The sequence below is a fragment of the Colletotrichum siamense genome (assembly GCF_013390195.1).
Source record: "Colletotrichum siamense strain Cg363 chromosome Unknown KSG_Cg363_contig02, whole genome shotgun sequence".
NCBI lineage: Eukaryota > Fungi > Ascomycota > Sordariomycetes > Glomerellales > Glomerellaceae > Colletotrichum > Colletotrichum siamense.
In genome coordinates, this window is record NW_023501015.1 from 4,572,732 (window position 1) to 4,589,968 (window position 17,237).

The following is a 17,237-nucleotide window of genomic DNA, read 5'->3' on the forward strand; positions in this document are numbered from 1 at the left end:
CATCGACGCCATCTTTCCCTTCGGTCGCGATCAGCAAGGGAACGCACGTGTTCATGTCGCGGACAATCTGTGCATTATTCCAATCGCACTGAACTACTGCAAGCATACCAGTTTACCTGTGTTCATGAACGCGCTGGGACAATTCCGCAGAGAGTACGAAGCATTGGAACAAAGGATCAAGTCTGGCAACGGGTCAGCTTTGCACCAGCTGGCAGCTCTGCAGTGCGACATGGTCAAGAAGTGTCGTCAGTATACCGATATCAGAACGAAGGTGCCTTACCGGAAGGACCAACGAATGCGAATGAAGATCGACAGCAAACAACTGGAGTATCTGAAAGAAGAATGGGTGTCTGGCAAACTCCACCCTGGAAGCCAGCAGCAGTTCATTCGGCGATGGATTCACACGTCCGGAAAACGCATAACATGTGGCTGGTCAACGAGCCAACGCGCAACCATCACCAGAATTGTTTGCGAGATTGAGGAATGGACGGGCATCCAGCTGCCGAAATACGATGGATGCCCATATTTCGCACATGAAGGCGCGAGACCCGAAAACTGGTCGTGGGTCACCACTTATATCCTCGCGGACGAGCGACTGCAGCGCATGACGACTGCTTGCAATCGCAAGTGGCCCACGATCGACAACGCAATGACAATTTTCTTGGAGATGATCTTCCAGGTCTGTGTTGGAAGGATGGTCATCGACAATGATGATCAAGACTTCGAGAACAAGATGAAGCTCCAGGGCGAATACCGGGAGTTTCTGGGACTGCCTTTAGTCCTCGACTACCACAACCCTTTGTGCCTTGTCGTCGCCCACAAGGTTCACGGTCAACAAATGAGGACGGGCTAGAAGCCTAATCCCAACAATTTCAACGCAGACCGCATCAATGAAAACAATAATATCCTAATCGAATCTAGAACAAGCAACTTCCTGAAATGGGAGTACCCGGCGAATGTGTACCCAACCTTAAAGAGGATCGTGAGCGATCTACATCTGCCCAAGACTTATGCCAATGAGGACTTGATCCTTAGCCGTTATGATGCAAGCCTTGAGCTTGGGCGCGTTGTTGATTATGAAGGGGACATGGATGATGAGTGGGAGCCTGAAGCTGTAGGCGTGCGTGAGGATGAAGCTCATGATATGGAGGCATGGATGCCAAGTGATTCAGACGATTGAAGTGGTATTGCTTGGTGCATTTGCTTCACGTTTTGTTTTCTGTGTTGTTGTTTCAGAGGAATTGTTCAAAGACTAGCTTACATCGCAATCATCATGATAATAGACTACATGCTGTTCATACGAGAGGCTTTGCAGCCCGCCCGCGGCCGCCCGCCTGCCTCTCAACTTTGCAACTATGTGGCACTTGGCCGTTTGCTGCTCGCCTCGCCATCTGCCTCACAGCCTGTCTCTCAACTTTGCATCTATGTGGCACTTGGCCGTTTGCTACTCGCCTCACAATCTGCCTCTGATTACGACTCCATATAAGCGTGGACCAGGTGGCTCACCATAAGCGGAATCTTCACCTGCAATCTCGGTCATCGATCAGCATGTTGAAAGTGTGGTAGGTTTGACATGGTATGAGAGATGCTTCTGAAAAGTTGTGGTCAGGTATTGGTAGTATCTGTGTTAGTGGTCAATAAGAGGCAGTATTTGCGCCCTTCTACCCTGCATTTTCCTTCATATAGTGTTCTCTGGGGTCCATCTGCTCTGGAATGAGCTCCCGCTGTGTATTCTTCGGTCAGTGCAGAATGAGCAGGTGCGAGACTCTCAAAAAAGACTGGGTTGAGTACTTGGTGTTGTGAACAAATTTCCTGAATCCTTGAAGCAGAATTTGAACTGTATGTAAACCTATCTGGCCACAAAGTCCAAGCTTTCCGCGCCCAGAGGCGGGGACAAGGCAACGCCACAGGGTGTAGGAATTTGACCAAGAATGTCGTTCAGAAAAAAGGCTTTGTTTGAAAGTACCATGCTTGCGCCGCATGTGTGGAGCGATTTGCTCCCTCTCACTTTCTTCCTTCTTTTTCTGTTATCTTTTCCTTTTTCACGGGACGCCATCAGAGTTTTTGTCGGTCTGCCACCAAGGTCGGCCCCTTCAAAAAACAAAAGCTTATTCAAAGCGTGCAAGGAACACCCGTATGCCCTAAACGTACCTTCTACTCTTGGTTGCTCATTTGAAAAAGGGCGTCCGTCGTGCTTTCCCAGTCACCTTCCAATCCCCAACCCCAGAACAACCATTCGCGTTTCTCGCCCTAGCACCCCATGGCGTCAATCAACGCAAGCGGAATACAACGCAAGGAGGCTGAAGAAGTCGCGATGATGGTGTTTGGCTACCTTGTCAAACATGGCACGCGACTGGACGCTACGACATTGCGAAAATTCGCTCAAGAAGATATCAAAGTTGACAAGCGCCAAAATGTCAGCTATTTGAATGAGGATGAGATCGATATCCGAAGACGTTACATAAGCGACATTCAGGAAATTCTGTTGGCGGACGCGAGTTTCAACTTCGAAGAGGAACATCAAGAGCTTTTCAGGCAGGCCCGTTTCTGGGCGCTACTGTGGACAACTGGGATCGACGAGCTCCGATACATTCACCATACCCTGTGCGCAAGCGACCCGCAGGATTCAAATGGCAGACTCAAAATGGGCAACGATCTTGAGCAAGCTGTCCTAAACGCGGGCCAATACGGAGGATACGGTAAGCAAAGCCAAAGGCCAGAGTCTCACACGTACGAATGGGTGCTAATGAATCATTATATCGCAGCCACTTGTTGCGCAGGCCAAGTTGGCGAGAAGGAGGCAAACATCTCCCGTGATCCGAAGAAGGCGAAAGATGTACGGAAGATTCTTCAACCCTGGTTCTATGCGATTGTGGCTAACCGTCATTGCGCAGGCTAGCGATCGCGACGGCAACAAGTGTGTGGCCACCGGGTGTAACAAGTTCCAGGTTTGCCATTTGGCCGCCTTTTTTGGCGCCAACCGCGAATCTGCCATTGGACGGCTTTTACATTGCATGCAAGTCCTCATCGGGCCACAAGCTTTCCGCGACCTAATGAAAAAGCTCACTGGCACCAAAAACAAGATTGACGACATCAGCAACATGGTCACTCTGACCCATAAGCTGCATACCTATATGGACGATGCCATCTTTGGTCTGAAGCCAGTCGGATATACTGAGCGACGCAAGCCTGAGTCGAGCGCATCTTCTTCAGAGTCCCACACGATGAATTCCGAACCGGCTACCGATAGTAGCCACAGCCAAGGACAAGCTGAGTGCTCTACATCCGCAGGCTTGCAGACAGCCGACCAGAACGTTGCTGTCTCTATGAAGAGTCCATGCCGAAGGTCTGAGAGATTCCTCGAGAAGGACCTGAAAAGAAAGGCCGAGGCCGAGGCCGAGGCCGACAGGACCCGGGCGCGGGAAAAAGAGAAAAAGGCAGAAGAGGGCACGCAGTACGGCCTCAAAGTGTGCGCCTACTGGCTGCCCAAGACCGATCTAAGGGCACCATGGGACAAAGTGGAAGACTTTAGCGTCGACCCGAGGGAGAGAATGAGAGAATGGTCGGCCGAGAACTATGAATTCCGGTCTGAATCTGGACGGCCGCTCAACTCGGGGACAATAATCACGATTTGGGCAGATAAGAAGGAGGACCTGCCGGACTGGGGAATTATGGAGTTCATATTCAATGCTCTCTGTTTCCACCGTCTCTGCGGAGGCGCAGATCCAAGAGTCTACCGCCCCTGGACTGACTACGACGAGGACGACCATGGTCTCGTATACAGTGCCGACCCAAGGATGGAGGCGGAACGGCGCATCCTGCAAATTCTTGCCGAGGATGACCAAGAAGGCGGAGTTTACGATGCCGAGAGACAAAGGAAGGTCCAGGAGAGGATGGTCAAGGCGGTAGCCGAGCTGGAGATCACCCACGCCGAAGCAGTTTCTTCCAACACTCCATCCGGCTCTTGCCAAGCGGAAGGGGTGCCCTCTCAGAACTCGACCGAGTCTCGCGAAGTTTGGGTTGCGCCCCATCTTCGACACAAGCATGCCAGCGACGATTCGTCTGCGAGCTCGAAAGGAAGTGGCAAAGACCAAGACGAGCAGCAGCCAGCAGCCCCTCGAGACTAGAATTCTCAGGCTATGCCATCTCATCAGAAGCGTGCGAGTATTGGTGTCCTGGCAGACGCGCACAAACTGCTGCCGGGCTTTTCGGGGCTTAGCCTGCACGAAGGTGGTTCATCCCACCCACCGTCCTCGCCTGCAGTTTCGGTTCGTTAAGGGGGAGGAAAGGGGGAAGTGTTGTGGTTTTGAGGGAAAGTCGCGAAGGAGAATAGAGGAGGAGTATTGATCCGCACCAGAGCAGATGCGGACAGTAACGGACTTGGAGAAACCAACACGAACAACAGAGGCCTTCAATTCATTCACAGAGTGAAGTCTACGGACTTGGGGGAACCGTTGCTAGGGTTAGAGATCTTCAGTCGCTGGAAATAGATGATCGCTAAATGCGGACTGAGTCAACATCGATGCCTACCTTTTCAATGTCGCCAGTGGTGCTTGAGTACTTGCCGCTTTTTGGTTTTTGCGGTGAGGAGTTATGGTAGGATTTGCCTCAGATGCTTCCTGAAAATATGGATCAATACTTCGTCGTAAGGTAGGCCATAGGGAACGTGTTGCCGGACACAAGCTGGAACTTGCCTGACTTTACATTGGCCACACTATCCAACAAGTACAAGACCCTGCGACGCGGGGGGGGGCTACCGCAAAGTCAAGGCCTTCTTGAAGTCGGGGGTGAGGGACGGCGATGGCTCTGGAGTGATACATGAGCCTGACGAGACCTCGAATGCCTTGCTCCGCGCTACAAGGGCCTCAAGAAGGCCCAGTCCGCATGGATGGCTTCCGTTTCGTAGACGGGATGGCGTTGCAACTGGCGAGCGAGTTGTCGACCGGGGCTCGAATCGGAGGGGAAGGCGAGGCGAATCTACCTGCCGCTGCCTTTGACGACGACGTCGATCTAGAAGAATTGTCAGTACGCCGGAAGAAGCCAAAAAGAGCGGCCGCCGACGACTTGCATCCTGTCCTCGACCCCACTACGCCGGAGGTCGCCAACGACACCCTCGGCAGCGCACCGCGGGCCCGGAAAGTGCCTCATAGCGCAGAGACAATAGAAGTACCTGCTCAAAAATACTCACTAAACATATGGCAGAGGCGATCAAAGTTGTCTGGGGAGAAATTAGACGACGCGACAGATTACGCAGTTGCGAATTTAACCTGACTCTTTGCAAAAGAGTTTGCAAAAGAGCCGCCGGAGGTAGTTCCTGAGCTAGGTTTCAGAAGCCTTGAGGCAAGGGGGAGTTTTTTGCGTGAGGTGAGGGCGATTGAGTAGTTGAGTTTTGAGAAGAGCAAGCTTTGCCACGATATCACTCAGAGTTTCGTCTGTTCGATGCTACCAGGAAGATGTTGATCCGCCTGCTGACTCCATTCGGCCACACTGTGCCTCACCACCTTGCCTTCATTACGCGCCGCTACACGGTCAGCCCTCGCGCGCTGGTACAAGGAGCTCTTTTTTCTCTTCCTCACTCAACTCGTCGATCGATTCTGCCAACCTCACGAAGTCGTCGAGTATCCCCATCGCGTCATCCGAACTGGTCGGCGAAGTTAGACTCTGGCGTCAGCCCATCTGCCGCGTGCTCGTTTCTGACATCCTGATCCCGACCGACGGAGGAAATACGAAAAAGATCATCTCTTATCCGAGCACAAGCAGAGGAATAACCCCGAACACCTTTCCACGAGCACAGGCAGAGGAGCATCTGCAAAATAGCCGGGCGACCCCTCCTTCCAACTTCCCAGCTTAGCAAATTCGATTTATCCTATTGTCGGCTTGGACGAGCGACAGGGACAAGGGGACAAGTTGAAGGGAGGATTATCTGTTTGCGAGTGCTCGGATTGATTCAAAGCAAACGAGCAGGAGCAGGAAATCAAAGGCTTTACTCCCAAGTTTTTTCTTTGATTACTTGACCTCGGAGTGTAGGTCCCTTTATTTCGGGCAGCGTTCTATGCATTGCCAACATTGACAGTAAACATGTTACTCACCATCAATCAAGTTGCTTGAAAGCATTTCATTGATACGGGACAGGCAGGGTTCTATTAAATGTCAAAATCAACGCTGAAGGCGTCAAAGGTCATGTCTGGGAGGACGTTCTTCTCCTCGCGCTTCTTGGCCTCCTCCTTGGTCTCTGCGTCGACCTCTTCCTTGACCTCTTCCTCAGCCTTCTCCGCAACCTCACTCTCGCTCTCATCCTCCTCGACATCATCGCTCTCATCCTCCTCGTCCTCCGAGAACATGTAGTCGTTCCCATCGTCGGCTAATGCCAGTTGCTGGGCGGAATCGACGACGTCCTCAGCAGGGGCCTCGACAGCGGGTTCCTCTGTCTCGTCGTCGGCGACCGTGCTGACCGCCTCTTCCTCCAGATTGACTTCAGCAGGCTTGGTTGTGCTCTTTCCTATGAGGTCATTGGAGGCACATTTGACAGAGGTGGTGACGACCCTGCCGCTCTGCCACAGCAGTAGCCAGATCCTATACATCTCTGGCGCAGATGACCTGCCGGGCCCCGCTTCCCGCAGTACCCCAAATGACGGGGCCTTCGCAGGCTTGTAAGCAGACATGGCAGGAAGGTCCAATTGAGGCAAAGTCCCGAAGTCCGAATTCTTCAACGATCCAGCGACGTGGATGTCGCCGAAGATGACGAGACCGCAGCGTTGCCTCGTGAGGAGGACATTGAGGCGATTGCGGTTTTTCGTGAAGCCAGGGCCAGGTTTGAACGCCTTGGTGCCCATCACAACCAAGACAATGTCCTTCTCCTGCCCTTGGTAGCCGTCGATAGTTGACGGAGGAGGCATGCCAGCAAGCTCGGGGTACCGCTTGCTCCATCGGTCGATCAGCGCGACATTCTGCTTGTAAGGGGACAGAATGACCAGCTTGGACGCATCGACGGACTTTTTCGTGACGAAGTCGGCGGCAAAAGAGAGGGCGGTGCGAACCTGGTCGGGGGATCGCTTACTCCCAGTCACGGAGTCGACGTATACGCCTGTGTCGCTGCAATGGACGAAGACAGGGGCGAATTTGTCTTTCGCAGGAGCCAGCAACTCGGAGAAGCGCTCTCTGCAATACGCCTCTAGGTGATGTCCCACCTCGAACTTCGGCAGGTTGATATCGCAGCTGGGTCCGTATCTCACCGGGATGTCCGGGTAGATGACCTTGCCGACAATGTCGAAAAGGCCATTGCCGGTCCGGAGTTGTAAGCGCAAGCGGTAGACCGAGTGACCGCTTGCCATCAAGAAGCCCTGAGCAGATACGCGGCCATCGTTCGAGAACTGGTTAAGAACGTGACCGGATGTGTCGAGTGAGCATTGATCAGTCAGAACAGTTGGTGGAAGCTGCTCTGGATCTCCGCCACACAGCAACGGCAACATCTCGTTACCCCAGGCGGTTATGAGGTCGCCACGATCCATGTTCGCGGCCTCGTCGATGGCAATGGCCTTTGCGTCGGATCGCCAGTTTTTGTAGACCTCATTGGTATTGGCAATCATGGCTGGTGTGGTGGCCAGGATGTCAGCGATTGCCACGAGTTGATTCATGATGATCTCGACGGTCTGCATGTGAGCTGGCGGAAAGCTGGAGTTGCCGTTATATGCGTCCCATGAGATCCTTCCAGTGGCCACGTCTCGAAGGCTGATCCAATCTTCTCGTGCGTCGACTTCATGCTGTAGCTGGTGCAGTTCCTCGTTATCATCTTCGTGAAGGTCGCGTACAGCTGGTGACCGTAGAAGCACTAGAACCCAAAAGGCCAAAGACAAGTCAAGGCGCCAGTGTGAAAGGCCACCGAATTTACGAGGGGCAGCCGCGTCGCCGAGCTTCGGGTCTTTCAGAAGACTCCTGAAGGCAGCGAGCTCGTCCTTTCGTTTGTAACCACGAACTATCATTCTGCGACGAGCTCGAGGCGTTCCCCCAGGAATATTGTCGTTGTGCCGGTCGCTTACGGCCATGGTGATCTTGTCGACGCGGACCGCGAGATTGGTGACGGCCACGTTAGACGGGGCCGTGCAGAAGACACGACCAAAGCTGTACTCCATGGCAAGGATGTTTTTTGCCATCTCGGTGGTCTTCCCGTAGCCTGGGCCCTGTTAATCGATTAGCCTTCTTCTCTCTCGTGCGGCAAGGAACATAACACACCGCAGTGATGATAGCCAGTCCGAGTAGAACCTCACGAAAAAACACAGGCCAACGTTGTCGATCCTCTGGGAGACAGATGCTTGCCAAAGACTCCTCGTACCGAGCGTCTCCACCGGGAAGGTATGACATCTTGGGGACGGGACGGAAGGGAAGCCCACTCTCATCGATCGTGGCGCACGCCATTGCCTCTGTGACCTCGGCTACACCCTGGTCTCCAGCTACAAGAGCAGGCACAAGGCGCCGCATCATCCACTCCGCGTAGCCTTGGCCACGCATTGTGAGTCGCGCGAGATGAGCGCGATCCGAGTTGGACTCGCACAAGTCGTTGATGGCGGCAATCTTTCGCTCGGTATCAGCCATGATGTCGTCGAAGCAGAGACTGACGCAGTCCTAGTGCGCATCGCCAGCTTCATTGGCCTCTGACCGGCTGAGGAAAGTCGACACATCGCCTTGGCTACCTCCCTCCCCAGGTGGCGGCCGCGATGTGACAAGCACCGCTTCAGACTCTCCTGTAGGATGGGACACGAGAGCCTGGATGCCGTCCGTATAGGTGATGAAATTGGATTTCCTTGCAGAGGTTAATGGCAGGGAATATCAGCTTTATGGGCACGACTTACCAGAATCCACTGGGCTCCTTGCTGTCTGTAAGCTCCCACTTTCCGAGAGACAATTGACAGTCGATGAGGCGCTGCCAAGCAGGCTTGCACTTGTCCATGAAATCCTTTGGGAGGGGGAGTATAGCATAGTACTTGTCGTCGCGATTGGGGACAGGGACAAAGTAAGCGCGCAGCTTGGTTTTGGCGATCCACTGGGCCTGTTTCCACACGTACAGCGAGTCCTGAATCAATGACTGCGTCATCACAGTCTGCATCGCGTTGTCGTTCTTGAAGCTATGAAAGGTTATCAGCCTTTGAACGGAAACACGGTTTGACAGGTGACGATACCTATGGGCAACGTTGTACGCGACCTCGCGCGGGTTTTTGGCCATCATGAATGCGGAACGTTCAGCATCGAAAGTATGAAGCGCGCCATAAGGGTAGTCGAAGGACGGTGGCAGTTGCTCCAAGCTGAAGAAGAACTTCGCGCTGTGAGGTTGAAGCTCGACCAACACGTGGAATGTGTTGCGGCGTATGAAGTCGGCAAAATTGACACCACCAGTGAGCCGGCCGTTATCATTGACGAAGTGCTCAAGTTCGGGTTCCGATTTGTTGACGTAAGGCATACCCATACCTTCGACAAAGACCTTGTCCTTGTCATCTGCCTCCGATGAAAAGGTGATCAACGTCGTCCGTCCACCCTTCAACTGAGTAAATCTACCAAGAAGCTCGGGAGATGCCTCGTCGAACGTCTGAGTCCACTTCTCACGGCGAAATCGGATTCCAATCCGCAGCTCCGGAGAAGGGCGGTATGTCCCCTCAGCCTGGCTGTCTGCGCAAGTGTCAGCATTGGGTCAAACCAAAAAGCCTGTGTCATGAAGTATTATTACAAGTAAAACGTGCGCCGTGACCTCTGTCCTCGTTGTCTGTACCATCGGGAAAATACAGAAACAGGGTGATAGAGGGCTCGTATCCTTTGGTTGTCTCGAGGCGGATCTTGGCCTTGATCTTGATGTCATTGCCGAGGTTGATGCCGGATGCAAAAACAGGACTGGACGGATCGTGAACGAAGATGGCGCAGGGTTTGAGCGTGGATGGTGGGTAACCCGTTGAGTTGGAAGCACCGTTCTTCTTCTTGGAAGGCATGATGCTGCTCTGGCTATTTCAAGGTCAGTGAAAGATTCCAAAGCTGTGCTTGAGTTGTATGACTTACTGAGTGCGAATTGCCAAACACCTGTCTCTCTCTCTCTCTCTCTCTCTCTCCAACGTCACTACCTACTACCCGAAGTAAATCCCCGCCTTGGTCGTACTGACACGGACCTCTTAAAATCAGCCCCGTACCTCGGTGGAAATGACTGTTACAGAGTAACAAACGGAATTTGCTTAAGCAGAACCCCGCCAAATACACCAAGGCCGGTTTGCATAACAAAAAGAAAGCCCGAATCTGCAGACTGTTAGCTTCGTGCTTGTTGTGAATACCCTGAAAACTGAATTTAACTGCGTGGGAGCGATTGCATAGAACTCAATTAGCCGGTTTGTGTTGAAGAAAGAAGAGAAAAAAGCAACTCCGCAGGACGCGGCGCGAAGTTCAGATCTCCCTATCTAGGTACCCAAGCCTGGGGTAGACCCACCTTTTCTCAACTGCCGAGCGATCTAGCCAATCAGACCCTTGCAGTATACGCACAAAATCCACCCGACTCCAGCGACCCGATAATTCCGCCCCCGCGTTCATGCGTTCAGCGTAAGTGCCTTCCTCTGCATGCCTTCCCTTCCTGCCAATCCACCGCAGCACCACGACGGATGATGAACTGGTCCTGCCCTTGTACGAGGCAACTTGGGTTAATACCACTTTAACTGAATAGCTTCGGTACCCAAAGGTAGTAGGGTACCAGGCTATGATCGAAGCCAGTTGCTGCCAACAACGGGGCTTGGGTGGGTTTACATGATTGGAAGGACCGAAATACGCTACGGGCTGCCATTTCACTCATCGTACCCCGCTGACAACGACATCAGTTCAATTCCATTGCCAGATGGCTGAGCGGTGAGGTCGATGGAAAAGTGCAAGCAGTGGATGGGATCTTTCGGTTGACGCTGACCGCGGGGAGATCTCATGTGAAAAGGGAGGCAGGAGCAGCCTCAAAGGCAGCATCGCAGGCCACCCCAAGCCAAATAACCCGTTATCCAGCCACCTGGCCCCTGATCGGATTGGAGCCATAGAACGGGCTCAACTATAATTATTTACCTAGGTAGGTAAGTTACCTAAGGTACCTAGCTTTCAGTGCACTTGTATACCTAGGCACCTTACGTGAAGATAACAGCGGCTCGGTCCGGGCCACAGGGATGGTGGCAGCTAACTAGGGGAGCTTAAGCGCCCACAGCCAACCGACAGCCGACACGGCACAAAGTACACAGGAAGGAGCAGATGGAAATGAACAATTTTGATATCTATATCTAAGGTAGGCACCTGACTACCTAAGCTGGACAGGTGTGAAGCTGTTAGCGGCGTTTGCTGGCATTATGTGCAGAAAACTCAATAGGAGGCCTTCCCGCTGCCGTCCGTTCACAGTGCAACATGACTGGCCACGCCCGCGCTTGACCCGGCAGTACAACAGAAGCGGTTTCGACCGAATGGTATTCGCCTGCAAAGAGCACATCACCTGGCGTGCTGGTGATGGACTCGAAGCTGCTTCGCACTCGGGTCCATAAGAAAAAGCCATTTGTCTTGTTTCTCTGGCCGGAATGTTGCCGGGACGAGACTACCCTGCCTGACTGCTCTCCGCCCGCAGACCACGCAATCTCTCTCCATCGTGCTGACGATGAGCTGCTTTGTCGTATGGTTTTGCGACAAGGCTTCCGACATCTGCTGACGTTCATCTGGTTTTAGTGAAGTCGCCGTCGACCTCCTAGAGAGCCTGCATAAGCTGTCTGTATCGGGATTTGCTTTGGTCGCATGCCTTTCAGGCAGCTTCATCAAGAGATGGCGTCTCGTCGATACTAGCTGATGTATGCTCGAGATGGCGAAAATTCCCAGGTAATGAGAGACGTCAATTCTCTTGCGCGGACCGCTTCATCGACGGACACGAGGTCTGGCTCGGAAAAAGTGGCCATCTGCCCCGATATGCCGACAGCACTGGTCGTCGTGAAGTCTGCAGATCGGATAACATCGAATTCTTTGGGTCGTACTGACCGTGAGCTTCTTGACACATCGATTCATCTTCATCGTCAGCGCATCGACTGCTTGGTGGCGGGTGTCTCCGTGATCTGCCAAGTGTAATTATGTCAGCTGTGAAGATGTAGCCATCGAATGTGTAGATATCTGTGCTGGTAGAAAGGAATACAATGAGTCGGAGAGGGTCTTCTTGAACATACAGATCCATGGCTCCAGGCTGGAAGATCAAATTGAAGGTAAGCTCGAGTTGGTTGGTTTCTCCATCAACATATAAATCACTCTAGCCAAAAAGCTTCGAACAATGCAAGCGCAACCACTGATCTCAGAACTGGCGAGGGGGGCTGCTGGTCATATTCCAGGTATGTGGAGGAGATAGTCGTGGCTGTGGTGATGACAGGAAAGAGGTTCCGGGTGTGAACGGATTTCAGATTAAGCTCGATTGTCACTGCCAGAATCAACAACGAAGTCACATTTTGGTGTAATGGGTTGTGGTAGTGTGAAGAGGGAGATGCCTGCCCCCTGGCGATTCGCGCTCTCTTCACATACCCCCATAGGTGGCCATAGAGGTTTCTCTGTGAAGCCCAGGCATCCTGGCCCTCGAATATTTCCCCGTGAGAGTCATACGGCAGTCAACAAGGCACGCCTCCAGGCGGCAAACTGCGAAGAAAAACTTAGAAGGGAAGAAAGATTCAACAACGAAGTCAGCCTCGCTGAGGGAAGTTCGAAATGCCTTAATAGAGATGACTCAACATCCCCTTCCCATCAGGCACAAAAGTCGGCACAAAGATGACAATGGTTGCCCCGCCAAGACCTGCAATGAGCTATGCTGTAAGCCAAAGAGATAGCAACAATGAATAGCACCTGGATCTTCATCCCACCACACGAGCAGACCAAGTCGGCAGCCGATGCCGGGGTTCCCTCGTCAGGTGTAATCCCAATGTTGCCCTAAAGTTGCGCAAGTTTTCTGTCATTAACTCAGACATGGCATGGAGAACGCACTTCAAGAGTTCCATTAGGGCATAATTAGTGTCTATGTGCGTAGTCTGATGGTGACAGAGTCTTTGCACCCTTGATTTCCTATGTCAGTGTGTCTTTCTCTCGGCTCGGATGCCCTGGTCTTTGATCTTCAAACGATAGTGTAGTGGTAGTTTTGCTAAGAATCAGTCTCAAAGAAGCCACTCTCAGACCTTGCTTCCTTTGGGAGTTTTCCTGCGTCATTCATTTGCTTCTATTGACAACCAGCCATTTTGATATCAAGCACGCTCCACAATCCTTGCGTTGCATAAACCTTGCCGTATTCGAGCCCGGGAACCCGACCGCTCCTCGCCTGTTCGGCCGTTGACATGAAGTCCGTCGAATATCCTTGTCATGGACAAAAGTCGTTCCGCCTATTCATCGTGACTTACTGGACCCGTGGTTCATTGGCCCGACTTGCCTATTTTCACCCGATCAAGACATTCCACCGTCGCATTGGGACAGGCCCCTGCCCTTGGCACTTTGGGAATGACTCGCCCTCAGAAACTGCGTGTTTAGTGTTGCACCCGAGCTCACATGGTAATTGAATTCGCCGTGGCATTGGCTTGGCTCATTCTACCGCAGTAAGGTCAGCAGAGCTAAGCAGGCCTCGACCATCGATATTGGAAACCAGAAACGAGCCAGCGAAAGAAGGTTGCAACCTGCATCAGATGGTGGATCGTGGAGTGAGGTTGAATGTCACCTTGTTGCTTGAAGTCTGGCCATTCAACGGTGTTCGATGATGGCTAGAATCTAGGCCGTAAGCGAACGGAATCACCGCCGAAGTGAGACTCAAGTGTATCGTCCAGATTCTGTGTTACGTTCGTGATAGCTCCGCTTCTTCCTTTTCCCGAGGCGCAGGTCGGGTTTCCACAGTGAATGGGACGTTTGCCCACCAGGGCTGAAAGCTGACTTCTACATCAAACGACACCTCTCCGGCTGAGCAAACCCCGGTGCGAAGCCCGACTTTCATAAGTCGTCATGCCGTCGTGGCTTAGAAATTGTGCATATCTCAAAGATCCTCTTTTTCAGCCACAGCCACTTCTGTTTGAGTGGGACGTGAGGCGGTGGCGACGTCTTTTAAGAGATAAGCAACAACAACAGAGTTCAAATTTACTGTACAAAATCTCCACGACCAATTTTTTAAGCATAACGCATCGAATGAACTCTGTGCTGGCAAGATTGCACCGAAAAAAATCCTGTTTGCTTTTCGCCGCTTTTGTTTCATCCCTTTTCATATGGATTGGGGCTGGGAGAGGTAGCCCTCCACTCGCTTGCTTCCGGATTGATTGCGCGACGTGGGCGTCTGCAGGGATAAAAAGGTGGCAGCCAGGGAGCTAGGGCCTATATTTGACAAACTAAGAATAACATTAATTAAAGTTCTGCTCTCCCGCTGCTCGGCTCGACTCAACCCACCAAGGAAATGCCTGCAGACATCCTGTTTCAGGTCCTGTCGCTTGGTGGCTCACGTTCGGGTCGAGTTGTCGTTGTCAACTGCTGACGTTGTCCCATGCGAATGACAGAACGCCACGGCCGTAAATGGGACCCCGGGAGGCCTGCCCAGCATCTTCGAAAATTGCGGTTTCCACAGATTCGAATCTTTGACGCGATCACCATGTTCAAGCCGTCTCCAAACCCTCCAGGTTCTTCACCAAAAGGGGCTTGACGGAGTTATCGTCCCGCGAGAAGATGCCTCGATTCGGCTTGCCGCCCTGGTCCCGTCCAATGCGTCATGCAGTGATAGATGCCGATCACCTCGGCACTCCCCGGATTTTCCGTCGTTTTCGCTCTCCCGACAGTCCAACTGCCAGAGTGTGAGCCGGTCCAGCGGACTCAGCGTCGCGTCTCATCGTGAATGCGACGATGAATGCGTGGTAGCGAGCATTCGTCCGTCAGCCTCATGCCATCCGCCAACGACACGTTACGACGCAGTGCGACTCCAATAGATGAGTCCAAGGTTTGGAAGTATAGATGCGGCGCCTCCTTAAGTTTCGATTGCCGCTGGGTCGGGGCCGCCGCCGGAACATGGCGTCAACCAACGGTCCAACGGTCAACGTTAGTTGTCAAGGGGTTGACCATGCGGGCGGCCGGTAGACCATCCCGACTGCCGTCTTGGTCTCATGCTGGCACCACCCGGGATGCATTCAGCGAGTGCCATTCACGTCTGCCACAATGGCCCAGGCTCTGACCATCCATGGCCGACATTGCTCCCACAAGACGTGGCTGTCCGCGCAGCGCTCCCGGTGACTGGCCCAACCACAACCCCGGCCCCGACCGCCGATCGCGCCGAGACTTTTCTCTCCACTACCCCCGTGCGAAATAGATTGTTTTGTGGTCCAGGTGGCCAGCCCCGGCGCTCCGCCCTTGTCGTCCGTCCAATGTCTGTCGGTGCTCTGCTGGGGGCCGAGCAAACGCCTGCGGACGGAGGCACTCCGACCTCGCGTCCGCCAAGACCTCAACTTCCTTTTACGGGCGATAGTCTGGTTTGGGCGAGATGGTCGTGCCTGGAGCTCAGGAGTCGGGACTCAGGAGAGATGGAGACGGGATTGCGGTCCTTGACTCCACGATGTGGAAAGCCCAACGTCTGAACCCGTGTCTGGGCGAGCGGTTGATCTGAGTATAAGAGAACTCGTCCAGTCCGCTGATAATCGGGTTCCTCATTCTCCAAGCATCCCACTTCGTCCTTCACTTCACCAGCATTGCTCTCCAGCTCATACCCTTCCTTCTTTGAACCAATTCACTCTTTGCTCTGTGAGCTTTTCATCCGTTCTCTTCACTACCCACAAACACCCGTTTCCACACAAACCCAAACAACCAACAAGATGTACTCCAAGGCCTTCCTTACCGCCCTCTTCGGCGCCTCTGTCGTCTCTGCCCACGGCTTCGTCGAGAAGATCACCGCTGGTGGCAAGTCCGTCGACGGTCTCAACCCTTCCAGCTACCCCTACGCGAGCACCAAGCCCACCACCCCTGGATGGGCCGCCACCAACACTGACCTCGGCTTCGTCGCCCCTGACGCCACTGGCGACGCCGACATCATCTGCCACCGCGGTGCTACCCCCGGTACCTCCTCCATCTCTGTTGCCGCCGGTTCTACCGTCACCCTCAAGGTAAGCTACCACGCTGACATGGTCCTATCTCCGACTTGAACTAATGTTTTCCTCTCCAGTGGAACACCTGGCCCGACTCCCACAAGGGTCCCATCATGGACTACCTCGCCAAGTGCTCCGGCGACTGCACCTCCGCCACCAAGGCCGACCTGAAGTTCTTCAAGATCGCCGAGAAGGGTCTGTCCGGCTCCACCTGGGCCGCTGACGAGCTCCTCTCCAACAACCTCGAGTGGACCGTCAACATCCCCAGCGACATCGCCGCTGGCAACTACGTCCTCCGCCACGAGATCCTGGCTCTTCACTCTGCCGGCTCTGAGAACGGCGCCCAGTTCTACCCCCAGTGCATCAACCTCGAGGTCACTGGTGGTGGCTCTGCCAACCCCACTGGTGTTGCTGGCACCAGCCTGTACACCGCCAAGGACGACGGTGTCATCTTCGACAGTGAGTTATTCCTGTGCATTTCTCATCAACAACGTGCTAATTATTCATGCAGTCTACAACAACCCCACCAGCTACCCCATCCCGGGTCCCGCTGTCTACTCCTCCAAGAAGCGCAGCCACCCCCGCGACCTCTTCATCGTCGACTAAATGGTTTCTCGACATCATCAACGCACGGGTGCGTAGTGTGGGAGTGAAGTTCACCGCAAAGACAGACGGCAGGCCTGTCGAATTGCCACCCTAGAAGGGGATTTGAGCTCCATGGAGGGAATGCTTCTCACGTCTCGCTCATGACATTGCCCTTGCACGATCATGCGGACGGTTTTTTTTCAATATTCACTGTACATCAGTTCGCCTCGACGATCTTTCCTAGGCACCTTTCGACCTGGAAATGAGCTTCGGCTGGAGGCAACCAGTTTTACAAAGCATCGTCAGTGTATATATTAGTCTTAGACGCATCAATTGATATGCTCTGAGTCAACAACATCTTTTTCTCGCACTCGTGAAACCATCGGGATTTGAAGCAGTGCTGATATTGGAGGGTACCTAGTCTTGGCACTCCGGTAATTATCCCGATTGCCCGCGGGTCTGAATCGAACGCCAAGCCCGCGCAACCCACGTGTTACGCGCAAAGTTAAATGAAGCTTGGGCAGATGTTTGGACAACTCGAACTCAATTGCG

At 53.2% G+C, this 17,237-nt stretch overlaps 4 protein-coding genes across 4 annotated transcripts; 2 read left to right on the top strand and 2 right to left on the bottom strand.

Moving 5' to 3' along the window:
• Positions 1-2,260: 2,260 nt before the first annotated feature.
• Positions 2,261-4,127, top strand: CGCS363_v003167 (uncharacterized protein; the record flags this gene model as incomplete). The annotated part of the gene is made up of 3 exons (XM_036635016.1): positions 2,261-2,699; positions 2,781-2,836; positions 2,895-4,127. 3 exons carry the CDS (start codon positions 2,261-2,263, stop codon positions 4,125-4,127), a joined length of 1,728 nt encoding a protein of 575 aa, XP_036500208.1.
• Positions 4,128-6,143: 2,016 nt separating this feature from the next.
• Positions 6,144-8,589, bottom strand: SEN1-1 (Helicase SEN1; the record flags this gene model as incomplete). Its single annotated transcript, XM_036635017.1, has 2 exons — positions 6,144-8,177; positions 8,230-8,589. 2 exons carry the CDS (start codon positions 8,587-8,589, stop codon positions 6,144-6,146), a joined length of 2,394 nt encoding a protein of 797 aa, XP_036500199.1.
• A 30-nt stretch (positions 8,590-8,619) lies between these two features.
• Positions 8,620-9,971, bottom strand: CGCS363_v003169 (uncharacterized protein; the record flags this gene model as incomplete). The annotated part of the gene is made up of 4 exons (XM_036635018.1): positions 8,620-8,797; positions 8,847-9,119; positions 9,174-9,657; positions 9,716-9,971. 4 exons carry the CDS (start codon positions 9,969-9,971, stop codon positions 8,620-8,622), a joined length of 1,191 nt encoding a protein of 396 aa, XP_036500200.1.
• A 5,859-nt stretch (positions 9,972-15,830) lies between these two features.
• Cel61a-2 (Polysaccharide monooxygenase Cel61a) lies at positions 15,831-16,706 on the top strand (the record flags this gene model as incomplete). Its single annotated transcript, XM_036635019.1, has 3 exons — positions 15,831-16,118; positions 16,178-16,559; positions 16,612-16,706. 3 exons carry the CDS (start codon positions 15,831-15,833, stop codon positions 16,704-16,706), a joined length of 765 nt encoding a protein of 254 aa, XP_036499232.1.
• Between the last annotated feature and the right edge of the window lie 531 nt (positions 16,707-17,237).